Consider the following 18,027-nt stretch of genomic DNA (forward strand, 5'->3'; position numbering starts at 1 on the left):
ACCAGGGAAAACACCGGGAATTCCCAAAGAAATGGTGGGAATCGATGGGGAAAACTCCCGAGAAAACAGCGGGAATTCCCAAAGAAATAGCGGGAATCGATGGGGAAAACACCAGGGAAAACAGCAGGGAAAACAGCAGGAATTCCCAAAGAAAACACCAGGGAAAGCACCCAGGAAAACCGCAGGGAAAACACCAGGAATTCCCAAAGAAACATTGGGAATTGATGGGGAAAACACCAGGAATTCCCAAAGAAAACACCCAGGAACACACCAGGAATTGCCAGGGAAAACACTGGGAATTCCCAAGGAAAACACTGGGAATTGCCAGAGAAAGGAACAGCAGGAATTGCCAGGGAATGCAGCAGGAATTTCCAGGGAAAATAAACACCAGGAATTCCCAGGGAACAAAGCTCCTGGAATTTCAATTTTTTGGTAACAAACCCCTGTAATTTCAGTTTTTGAGGCACAAACCCCTGTAATTTCAGTTTTTGAGGCACAAACCCCTGGAATTTCAGTTTTTGAGGCACAAACCCCTGTAATTTCAGTTTTCTGGGGCACAAACCCCTGTAATTTCAGGTTTTTGGGGCACAAACCCCTGTAATTTCAGTTTTTGGTAACAAACCCCTGTAATTTCAGTTTTTGGGGCACAAACCTCTGTAATTTCAGTTTTTGAGGCACAAACCCCTGTAATTTCAGTTTTTGAGGCACAAACCCCTGTAATTTCAGTTTTTGAGGCACAAACCCCTGGAATTTCAGTTTTTGAGGCACAAACCCCTGGAATTTCAGTTTTTTGAGGCACAAACCCCTGGAATTTCATTTTTTTTCATCTTTTCCCGTTCCTGGCAGGAATCACCCCGCTCTGCTACAGCCTCTTCGCCCTCTACGACCCCCAGCGCCGGCTCTGGCTGCCGCCCAACCACCAGTTCCACATCGGGCCGGACACCAACGTCCACCTGATCTTCAGGATGAGGTGGGCTTCGGAAATCCCGTGGAATTTTCCTTGGAAATCCCAGATTTCCTTGGAAAAACCGCTCACACCCACAGGAGGGGAACGCTGGGTTTGGCTTCTCCGTCAGCGTGCGAAAATCCGTTTATTTATTCCCGATATTCCTCCTCAATGTCCCTCCCGGAGGTTTTTGGGAGCAGCAGGGAATCCATGGAAAAACAGAAAATTTGGGAAAAGCTTTCAATGATCCCGTTCTGGAGGCTGGAAGAGGCTGCTGCCGAAAAATCCGTTTATTTATTCCCAATATTCCTCCTCAATGTCCCTCCCGGAGGTTTTTGGGAGCAGCAGGGAATCCATGGAAAAACAGAAAATTTGGGAAAAGCTTTCAATGATCCCGTTCTGGAGGCAGGAAGAGGCTGCTGCCCAAAAATCCGTTTATTTATTCCTGATATTCCTCCTCAATGTCCCTCCCGGAGGTTTTTGGGAGCAGCAGGGAATCCGTGGAAAAACAGAAAATTTGGGAAAAGCTTTCAATGATCCCATTCTGGAGGCAGGAAGAAGCTGCTGCCCTTCATTCCCAGCTGGGATTCATTCCCTCTGCTCAAATCCCAATTTTTTTGAAGCACGTGGACGGTTCTCCAACCATTCCAATCAATTTTATTCCTTAAGAAAAACCCCCAAATCCACCGATTTCAGCCCAAAATGTGACTCCCAGCACGGGGCCAGCCCCTCTCCTCCTCCCCTCTCCCCGTCCCAGGTTTTATTTCCGGAATTGGCACGGCATGAACGAGAAGGAGCCGGCGGTTTTCCGGAACGTTCCGCGGGCGGGGGATTCTCCCGAGGAAAAACCTCCCGGAGGAGCTTTGCTGGACAGATCCTCCTTCGAGTACCTGTTTGAGCAGGTAACGGGGCAGGATTTGGGGAAAAAATGGGATTATTTTCCTCATTTTCCATCCCCAGTGGTTTCTTTAAGGATAAAAAACCCCCCTGAGTTTTCCCTGTGGAAAGGTTTTTATCCAGCTGGGGTTCTGGAATTCCATGGGATAATTTTCCCTTTTTAAGGGATTTTTATTCACCTTTTAAATGAAAAAAAAAAAGGAAAAATCCTTGTGGAAATCACCTCGGGGCTGGGTTTTAGCTGTGGTTATCCCACACTGAACAGGGAAAATTCGAATTCATCAACGACGTCGCCTCCCTGAAGGATTTCCAGAGCGAGGCGGAAATCCAGAAATTCAAGAACGAGAGCCTGGGGATGGCTGTGCTCCACCTCTCCCACATTGCCCTAAAAAAGGGCATTTCCCTGGAGGAAGTGGCCAGGAAATACAGGTAAAATTCCTGCTTTTCCACAGGCCTTTCCCCTCATTTCTCACCCTTTTTTCAGACTCGCTTTTTGCGATTTTTCCGTTGCGTCCCAACCTCTCCCTGCGCCTCTTCCCGACCGTTTTCCTTGTTTTTTGGCAGCTTCAAGGACTGCATCCCGCGCTCCTTCCGCCGCCAGATCCAGCAGAACAATTTCCTGACCCGCTTCCGCATGAAGAACGTCTTCCGCCGCTTCCTGCGGCGCTTCCAGCGGCACACGGTGGCGGCCGGCGGCCTGACGGAGCGCGACGTCATGTACAAGTACCTGGCCACGCTGGAGCAGCTGGCCCCCCGCTTCGGCAGCGAGCTTTTCCCGGCGATTTCCCTGGAAACGGCGGCCGGGGCCGAGGCGGCGCCGCCCGGAGCCGCCGGGAGCCGCGCGGAGCCGGCGGCGCCGAGGGATCGGCCGGTCACGCACCACGTCCTGGTCACCGGCACCGGCGGCATCCAGTGGAGGCCGGTGCCCGCCGAGGTGGGTTGGGATGGGGTGGGCGTGGGAGGGATGGTCCTGCTCCAAATCCTGGCTTTTATCTTGGTTTGGGATGAGCCATTCCCATCCCAAATCCCAACCTTTTCATTGGTTTGGGATGAGCCGTTCCTGCTCCAAATCCTGGGTTTGATCTTGGTTTGGGATGAGCCGTTCCTGCTCCAAATCCTGGTTTTTTCTTTGGTTTGGGATGAGCCGTTCCTGCCCCAAATCCTGGTTTTTATCTTGGTTTGGGATGAGCCGTTCCTGCTCCAAATCCTGGTTTTTTCTTTGGTTTGGGATGAGCCGTTCCTGCCCCAAATCCTGGTTTTTATCTTGGTTTGGGATGAGCCATTCCTGCCCCAAATCCCAACCTTTTCATTGGTTTGGGGTGAGATGTTCCTGCCCCAAATCCTGGTTTTTATCTTGGTTTGGGATGAGCCGTTCCTGCTCCAAATCCTGGTTTTTTCTTTGGTTTGGGATGAGATGTTCCTGCCCCAAATCCTGGTTTTTATCTTGGTTTGGGATGAGGCATTCCCATCCCAAATCCCAACCTTTTCATTGGTTTGGGATGAGCCGTTCCTGCTCCAAATCCTGGCTTTTATCTTGGTTTGGGATGAGCCGTTCCCCTCCCAGATCCCATCTTTTTCCTTGGTTTGGGGTGAGATGTTCCTGCCCCAAATCCTGGTTTTTTCCTTGGTTTGGGATGAGATGTTCCTGCTCCAAATCCTGGTTTTTATCTTGGTTTGGGATGAGCCATTCACATCCCAAATCCCGACCTTTTAATTGGTTTGGGGTGAGATGTTCCTGCTCCAAATCCTGGTTTTTTCCTTGGTCTGGATGAGCCGTTCCTGCTCCAAATCCCAACCTTTTCATTGGTTTGGGGTGAGATGTTCCTGCCCCAAATCCCGTCTTTTTCCTTGGTTTGGGATGAGCCATTCACATCCCAAATCCCATCTTTTTCCTTGGTTTGGGGTGGGTTTGGGATGAGCTGTTCCTGCCCCAAATCCCGGCTTTTTCCTTGGGTTGGGGTGGGTTTGGGGTGAGATGTTCCTGCCCCAAATCCTGGTTTTTATCTTGATTTGGGATGAGTCGTTCCCCTCCCAGATCCCATCTTTTTCCTTGGTTTGGGGGGAGATGTTCCTGCCCCAAATCCTGGTTTTCTCCTTGGGTTTGGGATGAGCCGTTCCTGCTCCAAATCCTGTTTTTTTCCTTGGTTTGGGGTAGGTTTGGGATGAGCCATTCCCATCCCAAATCCTGGTTTTCTCCCATCCCAAATCCTGGTTTTCTCCTTGGGTTTGGGATGAGCCATTCCTGCCCCAAATCCCGGCTTTTTCCTTCGTTTGGGATGAGCCGTTCCCATCCCAAATACCGTCTTTTTCCCATCCCAAATCCCATTTTTTCCTTGGTTTGTGATGGGTTTGGGATGAGCCATTCCCATCTAAAATTCTGTGTTTCTCCGTGGGTTCGGGATGAGCCATTCCCATCCCAAATCCTGACTTTTTCCCATCCCAAATCCCATCTTTTTCCCATCTTAAATCCCTTTTTTTTCCTTGGTTTTGGGTAGGTTTGGGATGAGCCATTCCCATCCCAAATCCTATCTTTTTCCCGTCCCAAATCCCATCTTTTTCCCACCCCAAATCCCATCTTTTTCCCACCCCAAATCCCATCTTTTGCCCACCCCAAATCCCATCTTTTGCTCATCCCAAATCCCATTTTTTTCCCATCCCAAATCCCATCTTTTTCCCATCCCAAACCCCATCTTTTTCCCATCCCAAATCCCATCTTTTTCTCATCCTAAATCCCATCTTTTTCCCACCCCAAACCCCATCTTTTTCCCATCCCAAATCCCATCTTTTTCCCATCCCAAATCCCATCTTTTTCCCATCCCAAATCCCATCTTTTCCCATCCCAAATCCCATCTTTTCCCTCGTTTTGTTCTCCTTGCTTTTTCCTGCCTTCTTTTCCCGTTTTTCCCACTTTCCCACCCAAACCCACCCCTTCTCTTCCCTTGCTTCTTTCCCTCTCGCTCCGTTTTACCCCGGCGGCCGGAAGATTCTGGAATTCTCCTCTTTGCTCCCCTCAGAGCACGGAAAGCCTCTCCCAGCGCGGATATTTTGGGAGAAAAGGCGGGAACGAGGAGCCGGAGCCGAGCGAGCCGCCCTGGCGCCGGTTCTGCGATTTTCGGGAAATCACGCACGTGGTGGTCAAGGAGGCCAGGATCAGCATCCACCGGCAGGACAACGAGAGCCTGGTGGGGACCCTCCCCTTTTTTAGGGGGTTCTGGGCCTTTTTAGGGTTTTCCGGGATTTTTTTGGGATTTCTGGGAGGTTTTTTGGGGATTTCTGGGGGTTTTTTTAAGGGTTTTCTGGGGTTTTTTTTGGAATTTCTGGGGCTTTTTTAGGGTTTTCTGGGGGGTTTTTTGGGTGTCCCGTGGGTTTTTTAGGGTTTTCTGTTGGTTTTTTAGGGTTTCCCAGGGGCTTTTTAGGGTTTCCCAGGGGCTTTTTAGGGTTTCCCTTAGGATTTTTTAGGGTTTCCCTTAGGATTTTTTAGGGTTTTCCGTGAGTTTCCTGCGGGTTTTTATGGTTTCCCATGGGGTTTTTTAAGGCTTCCCATGGGTTTACAGGTTTCCCAAGGCTTTTTTAGGGTTTCCTGTGAGTTTCCCGTGGATTTCCCGTGGGATTTTTAGGGTTTCCCACAGGATTTTTAGGGTTTCCCGTGGGTTTCCTGCGGGTTTTTTAGGGTTTCCTGTGAGTTTCCCATGGGTTTGCCACGGGATTTTTAGGGTTTCCCATGGGATTTCCAGTGGGATTTTTAGGGTTTCCCATGGGTTTCCCACTGGAATTTTTGAGTTTCCCATGGCCGTTCCCTTGGATTTTTAGGGTTTCCCGTGGGTTTTTAGGGTTTCCCTTGGGATTTTTCGGGTTTCCCATGGGTTTTTAGGTTTTCCAATGGGTTTTTTAGGGTTTCCCGTGGGATTTTTTGGGCTTCCCGTGGGTTTCCCATAAGATTTCCCGTGGGTTTCCCGTGGGTTTCCTGTGGGATTTTTCAGGTTTCCCATGGGTTTCCTGTGGGACTTTTCGGGTTTCCCGTGGGTTTCCCGTGGGTTTCCCGTGGGTTTTTTTGGGTTTCCCGTGGGATTTTTTGGGTTTCCTGTGCGTTTCCCGTGGGTTTCCCGTAGGATTTTTCAGGTTTCCCGTGGGTTTCCCGTGGGATTTTTTGGGATTCCCGTGGGATTTTTTGGGTTTCCCGTGGGTTTCCCGTGGGATTTTTTGGGTTTCCCGTGGGTTTTTCAGGTTTCCCGTGGGATTTTTAGGGTTCCCCGTGCTCCTCCCGCTCACCCTGCTCCGTCCCTGCAGGAGGTGCAGCTGCCCGGCCCCGGCAGCGCCCCGTGGGTTTCCCGTGGGATTTTTCGGGTTTCCCGTGGGTTTCCCGTGGGATTTTTTGGGATTCCCGTGGGTTTCCCGTGGGATTTTTTGGGTTTCCTGTGGGTTTCCCGTGGGTTTCCCGTGGGATTTTTAGGGTTTCCCGTGGGATTTTTTGGGTTTCCCGTGCTCCTCCTGCTCAGCCCTGCTCCGTCCCTGCAGGAGGTGCAGCTGCCCGGCCCCGGCAGCGCCCCGTGGGTTTCCCGTGGGATTTTTAGGGTTTCCCGTGGGATTTTTTGGGTTTCCCGTGGGATTTTTCGGGTCCCCGTGGGATTTTTAGGGTTCCCCGTGCTCCTCCCGCTCACCCCGCTCCGTCCCTGCAGGAGGTGCAGCTGCCCGGCCCCGGCAGTGCCCCGTGGGTTTCCCGTGGGTTTCCCGTGGGATTTTTTGGGTTTCCCGTGGGATTTTTCGGGTCCCCGTGCTCCTCCCGCTCACCCCGCTCCGTCCCTGCAGGAGGTGCAGCTGCCCGGCCCCGGCAGCGCGCTGGCCCTGGTGTCGCTGGTGGACGGGTATTTCCGCCTGACGGCCGACTCCAGCCATTACCTGTGCCACGACGTGGCGCCGCCGCGGCTGCTGCTGAGCATCCACCACGGCATCCACGGGCCCATGCAGTGAGTGCGGCTCCCCGGGAGCCACCCCGGAGCCGCTCCGTGTCCTCGGGGTGCTGCCGCGGTGTTCCGGCTGCTTTGGGTTCATCCCGATCCATTCCCTGTCCTTTGGGTGCATCCCGATCCTTTGGGTTCATCCCGATCCTTTGGGTGCATCCCAATCCATTCCATGTCCTTTGGGTTCATCCCGATCCTTTGGGTTCATCCCGATCCCTTCCATGTCCTTTGGGTTCATCCCGATCCTTTGGGTTCATCCCGATCCATTCCCTGTCCTTTGGGTGCATCCCAATCCCTTCCATGTCCTTTGGGTTCATCCCGATCCTTTGGATTCATCCCAATCCATTCCCTGTCCTTTGGGCTCATCCCGATCCTTTGGGTTCATCCCGATCCTTTGGATTCATCCCAATCCATTCCCTGTCCTTTGCGTTCATCCCGATCCTTTGGGTTCATCCCGATCCATTCCCGATCCTTTGGGTTCATCCCGATCCTTTGGGTTCATCCCAATCCATTCCCTTTGCTCCATCCCGATCCATTCCCTGTCCTTTGGGCTCATTCTGATCCATTCCATCTGCTTTGGGTTCATCCCGATCCATTCCCTGTCCTTTGGGTTCATCCCAATCCATTCCCTTTTTTCATGGCTCATCCCAATCCATTCCCTTTTCTCAGGATTTATCCCAATCCATTCCCTTTGCTCCATCCCAATCCATTCCCTTTATTCCATCCAATCCATTCCCTTTGCTCCATCCCAATCCATTCCCTTTGCTCAGGACTCATCCCAATCCATTCCCTTTTCTCCATCCCAATCCATTCCCTCTGCTCCATCCCAATCCATTCCCTTTGCTCCATCCCAATCCATTCCCTTTTCTCCATCCCAGTCCATTCCCTTTTCTCCATCCAATCCATTCCCTTTGCTCCATCCAATCCATTCCCTTTTCTCCATCCAATCCATTCCCTTTGCTCCATCCAATCCATTCCCTTTTCTCCATCCAATCCATTCCCTTTTCTCCATCCCAATCCATTCCCTTTTCTCCATCCAATCCATTCCCTTTGCTCCATCCCAATCCATTCCCCTTCCTCGCAGCTCATCCCAATCCATTCCCTTTTCTCCCTCCAATCCATTCCCTTTGCTCCATCCCAATCCATTCCCTTTTCTCCATCCAATCCATTCCCTTTGCTCCATCCCAATCCATTCCCTTTTCTCCATCCCAATCCATTCCCTTTGCTCCATCCCAATCCATTCCCTTTGTTTCATCCCAATCCATTCCCTTTTCTCCATCCAATCCATTCCCTTTCCTCCATCCCAATCCATTCCCTTTGCTCAGGACTCATCCCAATCCATTCCCTTTTCTCCATCCCAATCCATTCCCTTTGCTCCATCCAATCCATTCCTTTTCTCCATCCAATCCATTCCCTTTGCTCCATCCCAATCCATTCCCTTTGTTTCATCCCAATCCATTCCCTTTCCTCCATCCCAATCCATTCCCTTTGCTCAGGACTCATCCCAATCCATTCCCTTTTCTCCATCCAATCCATTCCTTTTCTCCATCCCAATCCATTCCTTTTCTCCATCCCAATCCATTCCCTTTTCTCCATCCCAATCCATTCCCTTTGCTCCATCCCAATCCATTCCCTTTGCTCCATCCCAATCCATTCCCTTTTCTCAGGACTCATCCCAATCCATTCCTTTTCTCCATCCAATCCATTCCCTTTTCTCCATCCCAATCCATTCCCTTTGCTCCATCCCAATCCATTCCCTTTTCTCCATTCCAATCCATTCCCTTTGCTCCATCCCAATCCATTCCCTTTTCTCCATCCAATCCATTCCCTTTGCTCCATCCCAATCCATTCCCTTTTCTCAGGACTCATCCCAATCCATTCCCTTTGCTCCATCCCAATCCATTCCCTTTGCTCCATCCCAATCCATTCCCTTTCCTCGCAGCTCATCCCCATCCCAATCCACCCCTTCCCTGCCTTTTCCAGGGAGGAGTTTGTTTTTGCCAAGCTCCGCCGGGAAGAGCCGGAGGAGGGGCTCTACATCCTCCGCTGGAGCGTCCTGGATTTCAACCGCATGATCCTCTCCGTGCTCAAGAGGGGCCACCAGCAGGTAGGGAGCGCGGAATTCCCGGGAATTGCCAGCTCTGGAATGACCCGGGAGCCCCGTGGCTTCAGCTCCCGCCTCTCCTTGGATTTTCCAGGCTCCTGGGGCGCCGGGATCCGTCAAGTTCCGGCAATTCCGCATCCAGAAGAAGGGAGACTGCTTCGTGCTGGAGGGCTGGGATCGGGAATTCCCTTCCCTGCGGGAGCTGCTGGACGTGCTCAAGGGCTGCACCCTCAAATCCGGCGAGGAGAACTTCACGGTGAAGAGGTGCTGCCCGCCCAAGCCCGGAGGTAGGGACGGGAATCGCGCCGGGGGAACGGGAACGGGCGGATCCGGGAGCTCACGGGGCCCCGTCCCCCCTTTTCCCAGAGATCTCGGACCTGCTGATCGCACGGAAGGAGAAGGATAACGGGAAGCAGATCCTGAACCTCACCCAGCTCAGCTTCCACCAGATCCGCAAGAACGAGATCACCCAGGTGCCGCTTCCCGGGGGATTTTCACTGCTCGGATTCCTGGGATTCGCCGGGGGGGAGTGGAGGAACCTGCTCTGGCTTCTCGGGATCCACGGAATGCTGGATGAATCCTCTCTGAGTTTTTGGGATTCTCAGCCTCCCAGGGATTCCCTCCGGATCCCAGGATCCCAAAGCCAGCCGGAGTGATGGATTTGCTGTTTCATCCCTTCCCTTTCCCAGGAAAAGAGAGGGAAAATTCCCCTTGGAAGCGGCTTTCTCCCACATTAGGAGGCGGAGGGAATCCGGGGAGGGATCCAGGTGAGGATTCCCAAATTCCCAGCGTCCGACAGCTCCCGCTTTTCCCCGTTTTCCCAGCGAGCCCACCTGGGCCAGGGCACCCGGACCAACATCTACGACGGGGTCCTGAGCGTCTGCGGGAATTCCGGGAATGACGACGAGGCCGAGTATTTTTCCACGGAGCAGAACAACAACGGGAGGGAGATGCACGTGGTGCTCAAAGTCCTGGACCCCAGCCACAGGGACATCGCCCTGGTGAGCCCTTCCCGGGCTGGGAGAGCCGGGATCGGGGCGGGAAACACGGATCCGGGGCTGGGAGAGGGATCTGGGGGTGGGAGAGGGATCCGGGGGGTGGGAGATGGGAGGTGGGAGAGGGATCCAGGGAATGGGAGAGGGATCCAGGGGTGGGAGAGGGATCCGGGGGTGGGAGAGGGATCCAGGGGGTGGGAGAGGGATCTGGGGGTGGGAGAGGGATCCGGGGGTGGGAGAGGGATCTGGGGGTGGGAGAGGGATCCGGGGGTGGGAGAGGGATCCGGGGATGGGATCTGGGGGTGGGAAAGGGATCCGGGGGTGGGAGAAGGATCCAGGGAATGGGAGAGGGATCCAGGGAATGGGAGAGGGATCTGGGAGGTGGGAGAGGGATCCAGGGAGTGGGAGAGGGATCCAGGGGGTGGGAGAAGGATCCAGGGAATGGGAGAGGGATCCAGGGAATGGGAGAGGGATCTGGGAGGTGGGAGAGGGATCCAGGGAATGGGAGAGGGATCCAGGGAATGGGAGAGGGATCCAGGGGGTGGGAGAGGGATCCAGGGAATGGGAGAGGGATCCGGGGGTGGGGGCTGGGACGTGGGAGAGGGATCCGGGGGGTGGGAGAGGGATCCAGGGGTGGGAGAGGGATCCAGGGGTGGGAGAGGGATCCAGGGAGTGGGAGAGGGATCTGGGGGTGGGAGAGGGATCCAGGGAGTGGGAGAGGGATCCAGGGAGTGGGAGAGGGATACGGGGGTGGGAGAGGGATCCAGGGAGTGGGAGAGGGATCCGGGGAGTGGGAGAGGGATCTGGGGGTGGGAGAGGGATCCAGGGAATGGGAGAGGGATCCAGGGGTGGGAGAGGGATCCAGGGAGTGGGAGAGGGATCCGGGGAGTGGGAGAGGGATCTTGGGGGTGGGAGAGGGATCCGGGGAATGGGAGAGGGATCCAGGGGTGGGAGAGGGATCCGGGGAATGGGAGAGGGATCCAGGGCTGGAATGTGATCCCAAAAGGGCTGGAACATGGCCCAGACGGTTGGAGTATGAATCCCAGGGCTGGAATTCAGTTCCAGGGGCTGGAATTCAGTTCCAGGTGCTGGAATACAGATCCAAAGGCTGGAATAAGGATCCGGGGTTGGAATTTACCTCCAGGGGCTGGAGGGTGGATCCATGAGGGCTGGGATTTGTCCTGGCTTTTGATCCTGGAATTTGGCTCCCCAGGGGCTGGGATTTGGCTCCCAGGGGCTGGGATTTGGCTGGAATTTGACTCCCCAAGGGCTGGGATTTGGCTCCCCAAGGGTTGAAATTTGGCTCCCCAAGGGCTGGGGTTTGGCTGGGATTTGGCTCCCCAAGGGCTGGGATTTGGCTGGGATTTGGCTGGGATTTGGCTGGGATTTGGCTGGGATTTGCCTGGGATTTGGCTGGGATTTGCCTGGGATTTGCCTGGGCTTTGGCTGGGATTTGGCTGGGCTTTGGCTGGGATTTGGCTGGGATTTGGCTGGGCTTTGGCTGGGATTTGGCTCCCAGGGGCTGGGATTTGGCTGGGATTTGGCTGGGATTTGGCTGGGATTTGGCTGGGATTTGGCTGGGCTTTGGCTGGGATTTGGCTGGGATTTGGCTCCCAGGGGCTGGGATTTGGCTGGGATTTGGCTGGGATTTGGCTGGGATTTGGCTGGGATTTGGCTGGGATTTGGCTGGGATTTGGCTGGGATTTGGCTGGGATTTGGCTGGGATTTGGATGGGATTTGGCTGGGATTTGGCTGGGATTTGGCTGGGATTTGGCTCCCAGGGGCTGGGATTTGGCTGGGCTTTGGCTGGGATTTGGCTGGGCTTTGGCTGGGCTTTGGCTGGGATTTGGCTGGGATTTGGCTGGGATTTGGCTCCCAGGGGCTGGGATTTGGCTGGGATTTGGCTCCCAGGGGCTGGGATTTGGCTGGGATTTGGCTGGGCTTTGGCTGGGATTTGGCTCCCAGGGGCTGGGATTTGGCTCCCCAGGGCTGGGATTTGGCTGGGATTTGGCTGGGATTTGGCTGGGATTTGGCTCCCAGGGGCTGGGATTTGGCTGGAATTTGGCTGGGATTTGGCTGGGATTTGGCTGGGATTTGGCTGGGATTTGGCTGCCGGGATCTCCCCGGCCCCTCGGGATCCCCGGGATCCCCTGGCACGGCTCTGTCCCCGCAGGCGTTCTTCGAGAGCGCCAGCCTCATGTCCCAGGTGTCCCACGCCCACCTGGCCTTCGTGCACGGCGTCTGCGTGCGCGGCTCCGAGCGTGAGTCCGCCTGCGCCCCGAGTCCTGATCCCGCGGGATCATCCCGTGGGATCATCCTGTGGGATCCCCGAGCCCGTGGGGTCCCAACTCCTGTGGGATCATCCTGTGGGATCATCCCGTGGGATCATCCTGTGGGATCCCCGCTCCCGTGGGATCATCCCGTGGGATCATCCCGTGGGATCATCCTGTGGGATCCCCGAGCCCGTGGGATCATCCCATGGGATCATCCCGTGGGATCCCCAATCCCGTGGGATCCCCGCTCCCGTGGGATCATCCCGTGGGATCATCCCGTGGGATCATCCCGTGGGATCATCCCGTGGGATCCCCGAGCCCGTGGGATCATCCTGTGGGATCATCCTGTGAGATCCCCGAGCCCATGGGATCCCAAATCCTGTGGGATCATCCCGTGGGATCTCCAAGCCTGTGGGATCCCTGACCCTGTGGGATCCTCGCTCCCGTGGGATCATCCCGTGGGCTCCCCGCTCCCGTGGGATCATCCCATGGGATCCCCACTCCCGTGGGCTCCCCACTCCCATGGGATCCCTGAGTCCATGGGCTCCCCAATCCCGTGGGATCATCCAGTGGGCTCCCCGCTCCCGTGGGCTCCCCACTCGCGTGGACTCCCTGCTCCTGTGGGCTCCCCAATCCCATGGGATCCCCAATCCCATGGGATCCCCCTGCTCCTGTAGGATCATCCCGTGGGCTCCCCACTCCCGTGGGATCATCCAGTGGGCTCCCTGCTCCCGTGGAATCCCAAATTCTCTTGGATCCCCAATCCTGTGGGATCATCCCGTGGGCTCCCCAATCCCATGGGATCCCCCCCGCTCCCACAGGGTCATCCCACGGGATTCCTGCTCCGATGGGATCCCTGCTCCCATGGGCTCCCCAATCCCATGGGATCCCCACTCCCATGGGATCCCTGCTCCCGTGGGCTCCCCAATCCCGTGGGATCATCCCGTGGGATCCCCAATCCCGTGGGATCCCCCCCGCTCCCATGGGATCATCCCGTGGGATCATCCCGTGGGCTCCCCAATCCCGTGGGATCCCCCCGCTCCCGTGGGATCATCCCGCGGGATGATCCCGTGGACATTCCCCGCAGACATCCTGGTGGAGGAGTTTGTGGAGCACGGGCCGCTGGACGTGCTGCTGCGCCGGGAGAAGGGCCGGGTCTCCGTGGGCTGGAAAATCACCGTGGCCAAGCAGCTGGCCAGTGCCTTGAGCTACCTGGTAACGGAATTCCAGCTGCAAAATCCTTTACTGGCAGGAATTCCAGCTGGGAATTCACCTGGTAACGGAATTCCAGCTGCAAAATCCTTTATTGGCAGGAATTCCAGCTGGGAATTCACCTGGTAACGGAATTCCAGCTGCAAAATCCTTTACTGGCAGGAATTCCAGCTGGGAATTCACCTGGTAACGGAATTCCAGCTGCAAAATCCTTTACTGGCAGGAATTCCAGCTGGGAATTCACCTGGTAACGGAATTCCAGCTGCAAAATCCTTAACTGGCAGGAATTCCAGCTGGGAATTCACCTGGTAACGGAATTCCAGCTGCAAAATCCTTAACTGGCAGGAATTCCAGCTGGGAATTCACCTGGTAACGGAATTCCAGCTGCAAAATCCTTTATTGGCAGGAATTCCAGCTGGGAATTCCCCTGGGTATCCCGCACTGCCTCCCCTTCCTTTTTTCTTTCTTCTACCCGGGGTATTTATTTTTTTTTTCAGGTCCTATTAAGCTTAATTTTCCTTTTAACCCTAAACCCCCATTATTTTAAAACCCTTTTATTATCAGTAATTCCAGCTGGGAATTCCCATGGATATCCCGCACTGCCTCCCCTCCCTTTTTTCCCTTCATCTACCCAGGGAATTTATTATTTTTTCAGGTCCTACTAAACTTCATTTTCCTTTTAACCCTAAATCCCCATGATTTAAAAACCCTTTTATTATCAGTAATTCCAGCCGGGAATTCCCATGGATATCCCGCACTGCCTTCCCTCCCTTTTTTCCCTTCTTCTACCCAGGGAATTTATTTATTTTTTCAGGGCCAGTTTGGGCTGGATTTGGGGGTGGGATTTGAAATTTGGGTTGGATTTGGAGTTTGGGCTGGATTTGAGATTTGGGGGTTGGATTCTAACCCTAAATCCCCATGATTTAAAAACCCTTTTATTATCAGTAATTCCAGCTGGGAATTCCCATGGATATCCCGCACTGCCTTCCCTCCCTTTTTTCCTTCTACCCAGGGAATTTATTATTTTTTTTTCAGGTCCTGTTAAGCTTAATTTTCCTTTTAACCCTAAATCCCCATGATTTTAAAACCCTTTTATTATCAGTAATTCCAGCTGGGAATTCCCCATGATATCCCGCACTGCCTCCCCTCCCTCTTTTCCTTCATCTACCAAGGGAATATATTATTTTTATTTTTTTTTCAGGGCCTACTAAGTTTAATTTTCCTTCTAACCCTTTTAAACCCTTTTACTATCAGTAATTCCAGCTGGGAATTCCCCTGGATATCCCGCACTGCCTCCCCTTCCTTTTTTCCTAGGGGATAATCCCATTTTTAGGGTTATTCTGCCCTTCCTGCAGCTCATTTTCGCTCCCTCTCCACTTTTCCAGGAATTCCAGCCCTCCCTGGATTCATTTTGGAGCTGGGAAAAGCCAGGGATGAGGGTGGGATTCTGAGCAGGGCTTTGGGAGCAGGGCTGGAAAATCTCCTTTATCCTTTTTATTCCCTGTTTTGGGTTGATCTCAGATCAAAATCCCAAGAAAATTCCAGCCAGGAATTCCCAGATTTTTGTTTTATTATCCAAAGGCTTCACCTTGCCCCGTGGCGTTGCTGGGATTTTTCCCAATGTTTAATTTTTTCTGGGATTGTTTTCCAGTATTCACTTAATATTTGGGATGTGTTGGGATATTTGCTGCTGGAAAAATGAATACGGGAACTTTATTATGGGGAAAATTATTATGGGAATTTATTGCTATTATTATTATTATTATTATTATTATTGTTGTTGTTTTGTTGTTGTTGTTCTTGTTGTTCTTGTTATTATTGTTATTATTTCCCATATAATTATTATGGGTAAATTCATTATCGGGAAATAATTTATTATAAGAAAACGGTAAAATATTGACAATAAATAAAAAATAATTGATTTTTTTAAATTTTTTTTTTTTAATTCCCCAATAATTTTTGTTTTTCCCAGGAGGATAAGAACCTGGTGCACGGGAATGTGTGTGCCAAGAACATCCTGCTGGCCAGGAAGGGGCTGGAGGAGGGATCCCTGCCCTTCGTGAAGCTCAGCGACCCCGGGCTCAGCTTCGCCGTGCTCTCCCGGGAAGGTACCGGATTCCCGGGGGAAAAATTCCAGGGGAAACAGGGAAAAATCCCGGGGGGAATGGGGAAAAAATCCTGGGGGGAACGGGGGAAAATCCCGGGGGGAATGGGGAAAATTCCAGGGGGGAATGGGGAAAAATCCTGGGGGGAATGGGGGAAAATCTCGGGGGGAAACGGGAAAAATTCTTTGGGGAACGGGGAAAAAATCCTGGGGGGAATGGGGGAAAATCCTGGGGGGAAAGGGGAAAATTCCAGGGGGGAATGGGGAAAAATCCTGGGGAGAACGGGGGAAAAAATTCTGGGAGGAATGGGGAAAAAATCCCGGGGGGAATGGGGAAAAAATCCCGGGGGGAATGGGGAAAAAATCCTGGGGGGAATGGGGAAAAATTCTTCGGGGAACGGGGAAAAATCCCGGGGCATATGGGGAAAAATTCCAGGGGAAAACGGGGAAAAATTCCAGGGCAATGGGGAAGAATTCCGGGGGGAACAGGGAAAAATCCCAGGGGGGAATGGGGAAAAAATCCTGGGGGGAATGGGGAAAAATTCTGGGAGGAATGGTGAAAAATTCTTCGGGGAACGGGGAAAAATTCTTCGGGGAACGGGGAAAAATCCCGGGGGGAATGGGGAAAAATCCTGAGGGGAATGGGGAAAAAATCCCGGGGGGAATGGGGGAAAATCCTGGGGGGAATGGGGAAAAATTCTGGGGGGAATGGGGAAAAATTCTGGGGGGAATGGGGAAAATTCCAGGGGGGAACAGAGAAAAAATTCTGGGGGAATGGGGAAAATTCCAGGGGGGAATGGGGAAAAATCCTGGGGGGAATGGGGAAAAATTCATGGGGGGAATGGGGAAAAATCAAGGGGGGAACGGGGGAAAATCCTGGGGGGAAAGGGGGAAAATCCCGGGGGGAAAGGGGAAAATTCCAGGGGGGAACAGAGAAAAAATTCTGGGGGAATGGGGAAAATTCCAGGGGGGAATGGGGAAAAATCCCAGGGGGAACGGGGGAAAATTCCAGGGGGGAACGGGGAAAAATCCCAGGGGGAATGGGGAAAATCCCAGATGGAACGGAGAAAATTCCAGGGGGAATGGGGAAAAATTCCAGGGGGAATGGGGAAAAATTCCAGGGGGAATGGGGAAAAAATCCTGGGGGGAATGGGGAAAATTCCAGGGTGGAACAGAGAAAAAATTCTGGGGGAATGGGGAAAAATTCCAGCGGGGAATGGGGGAAAATCCTGGGGGGAATGGGGAAAAATCCTGGGGGAAATGGGGAAAAATTCCAGGGGGGAATGGGGAAAAAAATCCAGCTTATTTTTCCACCTTTTCCCCCAAAATTCCCCCAGCTTGTGGCCAGAGCTCTTTTCAGAGTGCTCACGACTTTTCCAACAGGAATTTTCCCAATATTTGGGTTTTTAACGAGGGAATTTTACCTGGTTTGGTGCCCACGCTGCTGTCAGGGTTCCTCCTTGTAAATCCTGTATTTTATCCCTTTAAAATGCAGAATTTTCTGTCTTTAAAATCCTCTATTTTATGCCTTTCCTATCCCGTATTTTTCTAATTAATATTCTGCCTTTTACACTGTATTTAATATTTTAAATTAGTTTAAATTAATATATACATTATATATCTATTTATTATATTATTATATTTAATGTTATTATATTAATATATTATAATAATATAATAATATGTAATATTACATATGTATAAATATATATTGTATTTGTGTATAAATATATGTTGTATTTGTATATAAATATATTTATAGATAAAATATCTATAAATATAATAATATTGTATTAAGTATTATAATAATATAATAATATATAATAATACATTATATACAAATATATATATTGTATTTGTATATAAATATATTATATTTATATATAAAATATCTATAAATATAATATTATGTATTAAAATATACATTTTATATATTTAATTTATATACAAATACTATATATATTTTTATATATCAAATATATATAAATATCATAATAGAATAATATAATATATTATTCTACGATTATATTTATATATATATTTAATTTATATATATATTTATATGAATTCATATCTAAATTAAAGGTGTTCTTTACCTTTAATGTTTTACATGTAACAACACCCCGTACGCACTTATTTTAATTATTAATTAATTAATAATAAATTAATTCATTTTCCTTTTAACCCTTTAAAACTTACTTTAATTCTTATTTTATGTTAATTTTAAATTTTTTAAATTATTAATTAATTCATAATAATTCATCTTCCTTTTAACCCTTTAAAACTTACTTTAATTATTTTGTGTTAATTTTAAATTTTTAAAATTATTAATTAACTCGTAATAAATAAATTCATCTTCCTTTTAACCCTTTAAAACTTACTTTAATTCTTATTTTATGTTAATTTTAAATTTTTTAAATTATTAATTAATTCATAATAATTCATCTTCCTTTTAACCCTTTAAAACTTACTTTAATTCTTATTTTATGTTAATTTAAAATTTTAAAATTATTAATTAACTCATAATAAATAAATTCA

At 50.8% G+C, this 18,027-nt stretch overlaps 1 protein-coding gene across 1 annotated transcript in view; it reads left to right on the forward strand.

Moving 5' to 3' along the window:
- Nucleotides 1-18,027, forward strand: part of TYK2 (tyrosine kinase 2) — a 33,109-nt gene that overhangs the window by 4,270 nt on the left and 10,812 nt on the right. The window contains exons 4-16 of the mRNA XM_077787712.1: nucleotides 847-970; nucleotides 1,704-1,848; nucleotides 2,109-2,272; nucleotides 2,408-2,777; nucleotides 4,858-5,025; nucleotides 6,650-6,807; nucleotides 8,785-8,908; nucleotides 9,000-9,192; nucleotides 9,272-9,378; nucleotides 9,730-9,906; nucleotides 12,074-12,161; nucleotides 13,261-13,388; nucleotides 15,358-15,493. Of these exons, the coding sequence (XP_077643838.1) occupies nucleotides 847-970; nucleotides 1,704-1,848; nucleotides 2,109-2,272; nucleotides 2,408-2,777; nucleotides 4,858-5,025; nucleotides 6,650-6,807; nucleotides 8,785-8,908; nucleotides 9,000-9,192; nucleotides 9,272-9,378; nucleotides 9,730-9,906; nucleotides 12,074-12,161; nucleotides 13,261-13,388; nucleotides 15,358-15,493 (2,082 nt within the window). The remainder of the gene's footprint in view (nucleotides 1-846; nucleotides 971-1,703; nucleotides 1,849-2,108; nucleotides 2,273-2,407; nucleotides 2,778-4,857; nucleotides 5,026-6,649; nucleotides 6,808-8,784; nucleotides 8,909-8,999; nucleotides 9,193-9,271; nucleotides 9,379-9,729; nucleotides 9,907-12,073; nucleotides 12,162-13,260; nucleotides 13,389-15,357; nucleotides 15,494-18,027) is intronic.

Source organism: Lonchura striata, chromosome 21 (genome assembly GCF_046129695.1).
Source record: "Lonchura striata isolate bLonStr1 chromosome 21, bLonStr1.mat, whole genome shotgun sequence".
In the NCBI taxonomy this organism is placed as follows: domain Eukaryota; kingdom Metazoa; phylum Chordata; class Aves; order Passeriformes; family Estrildidae; genus Lonchura; species Lonchura striata.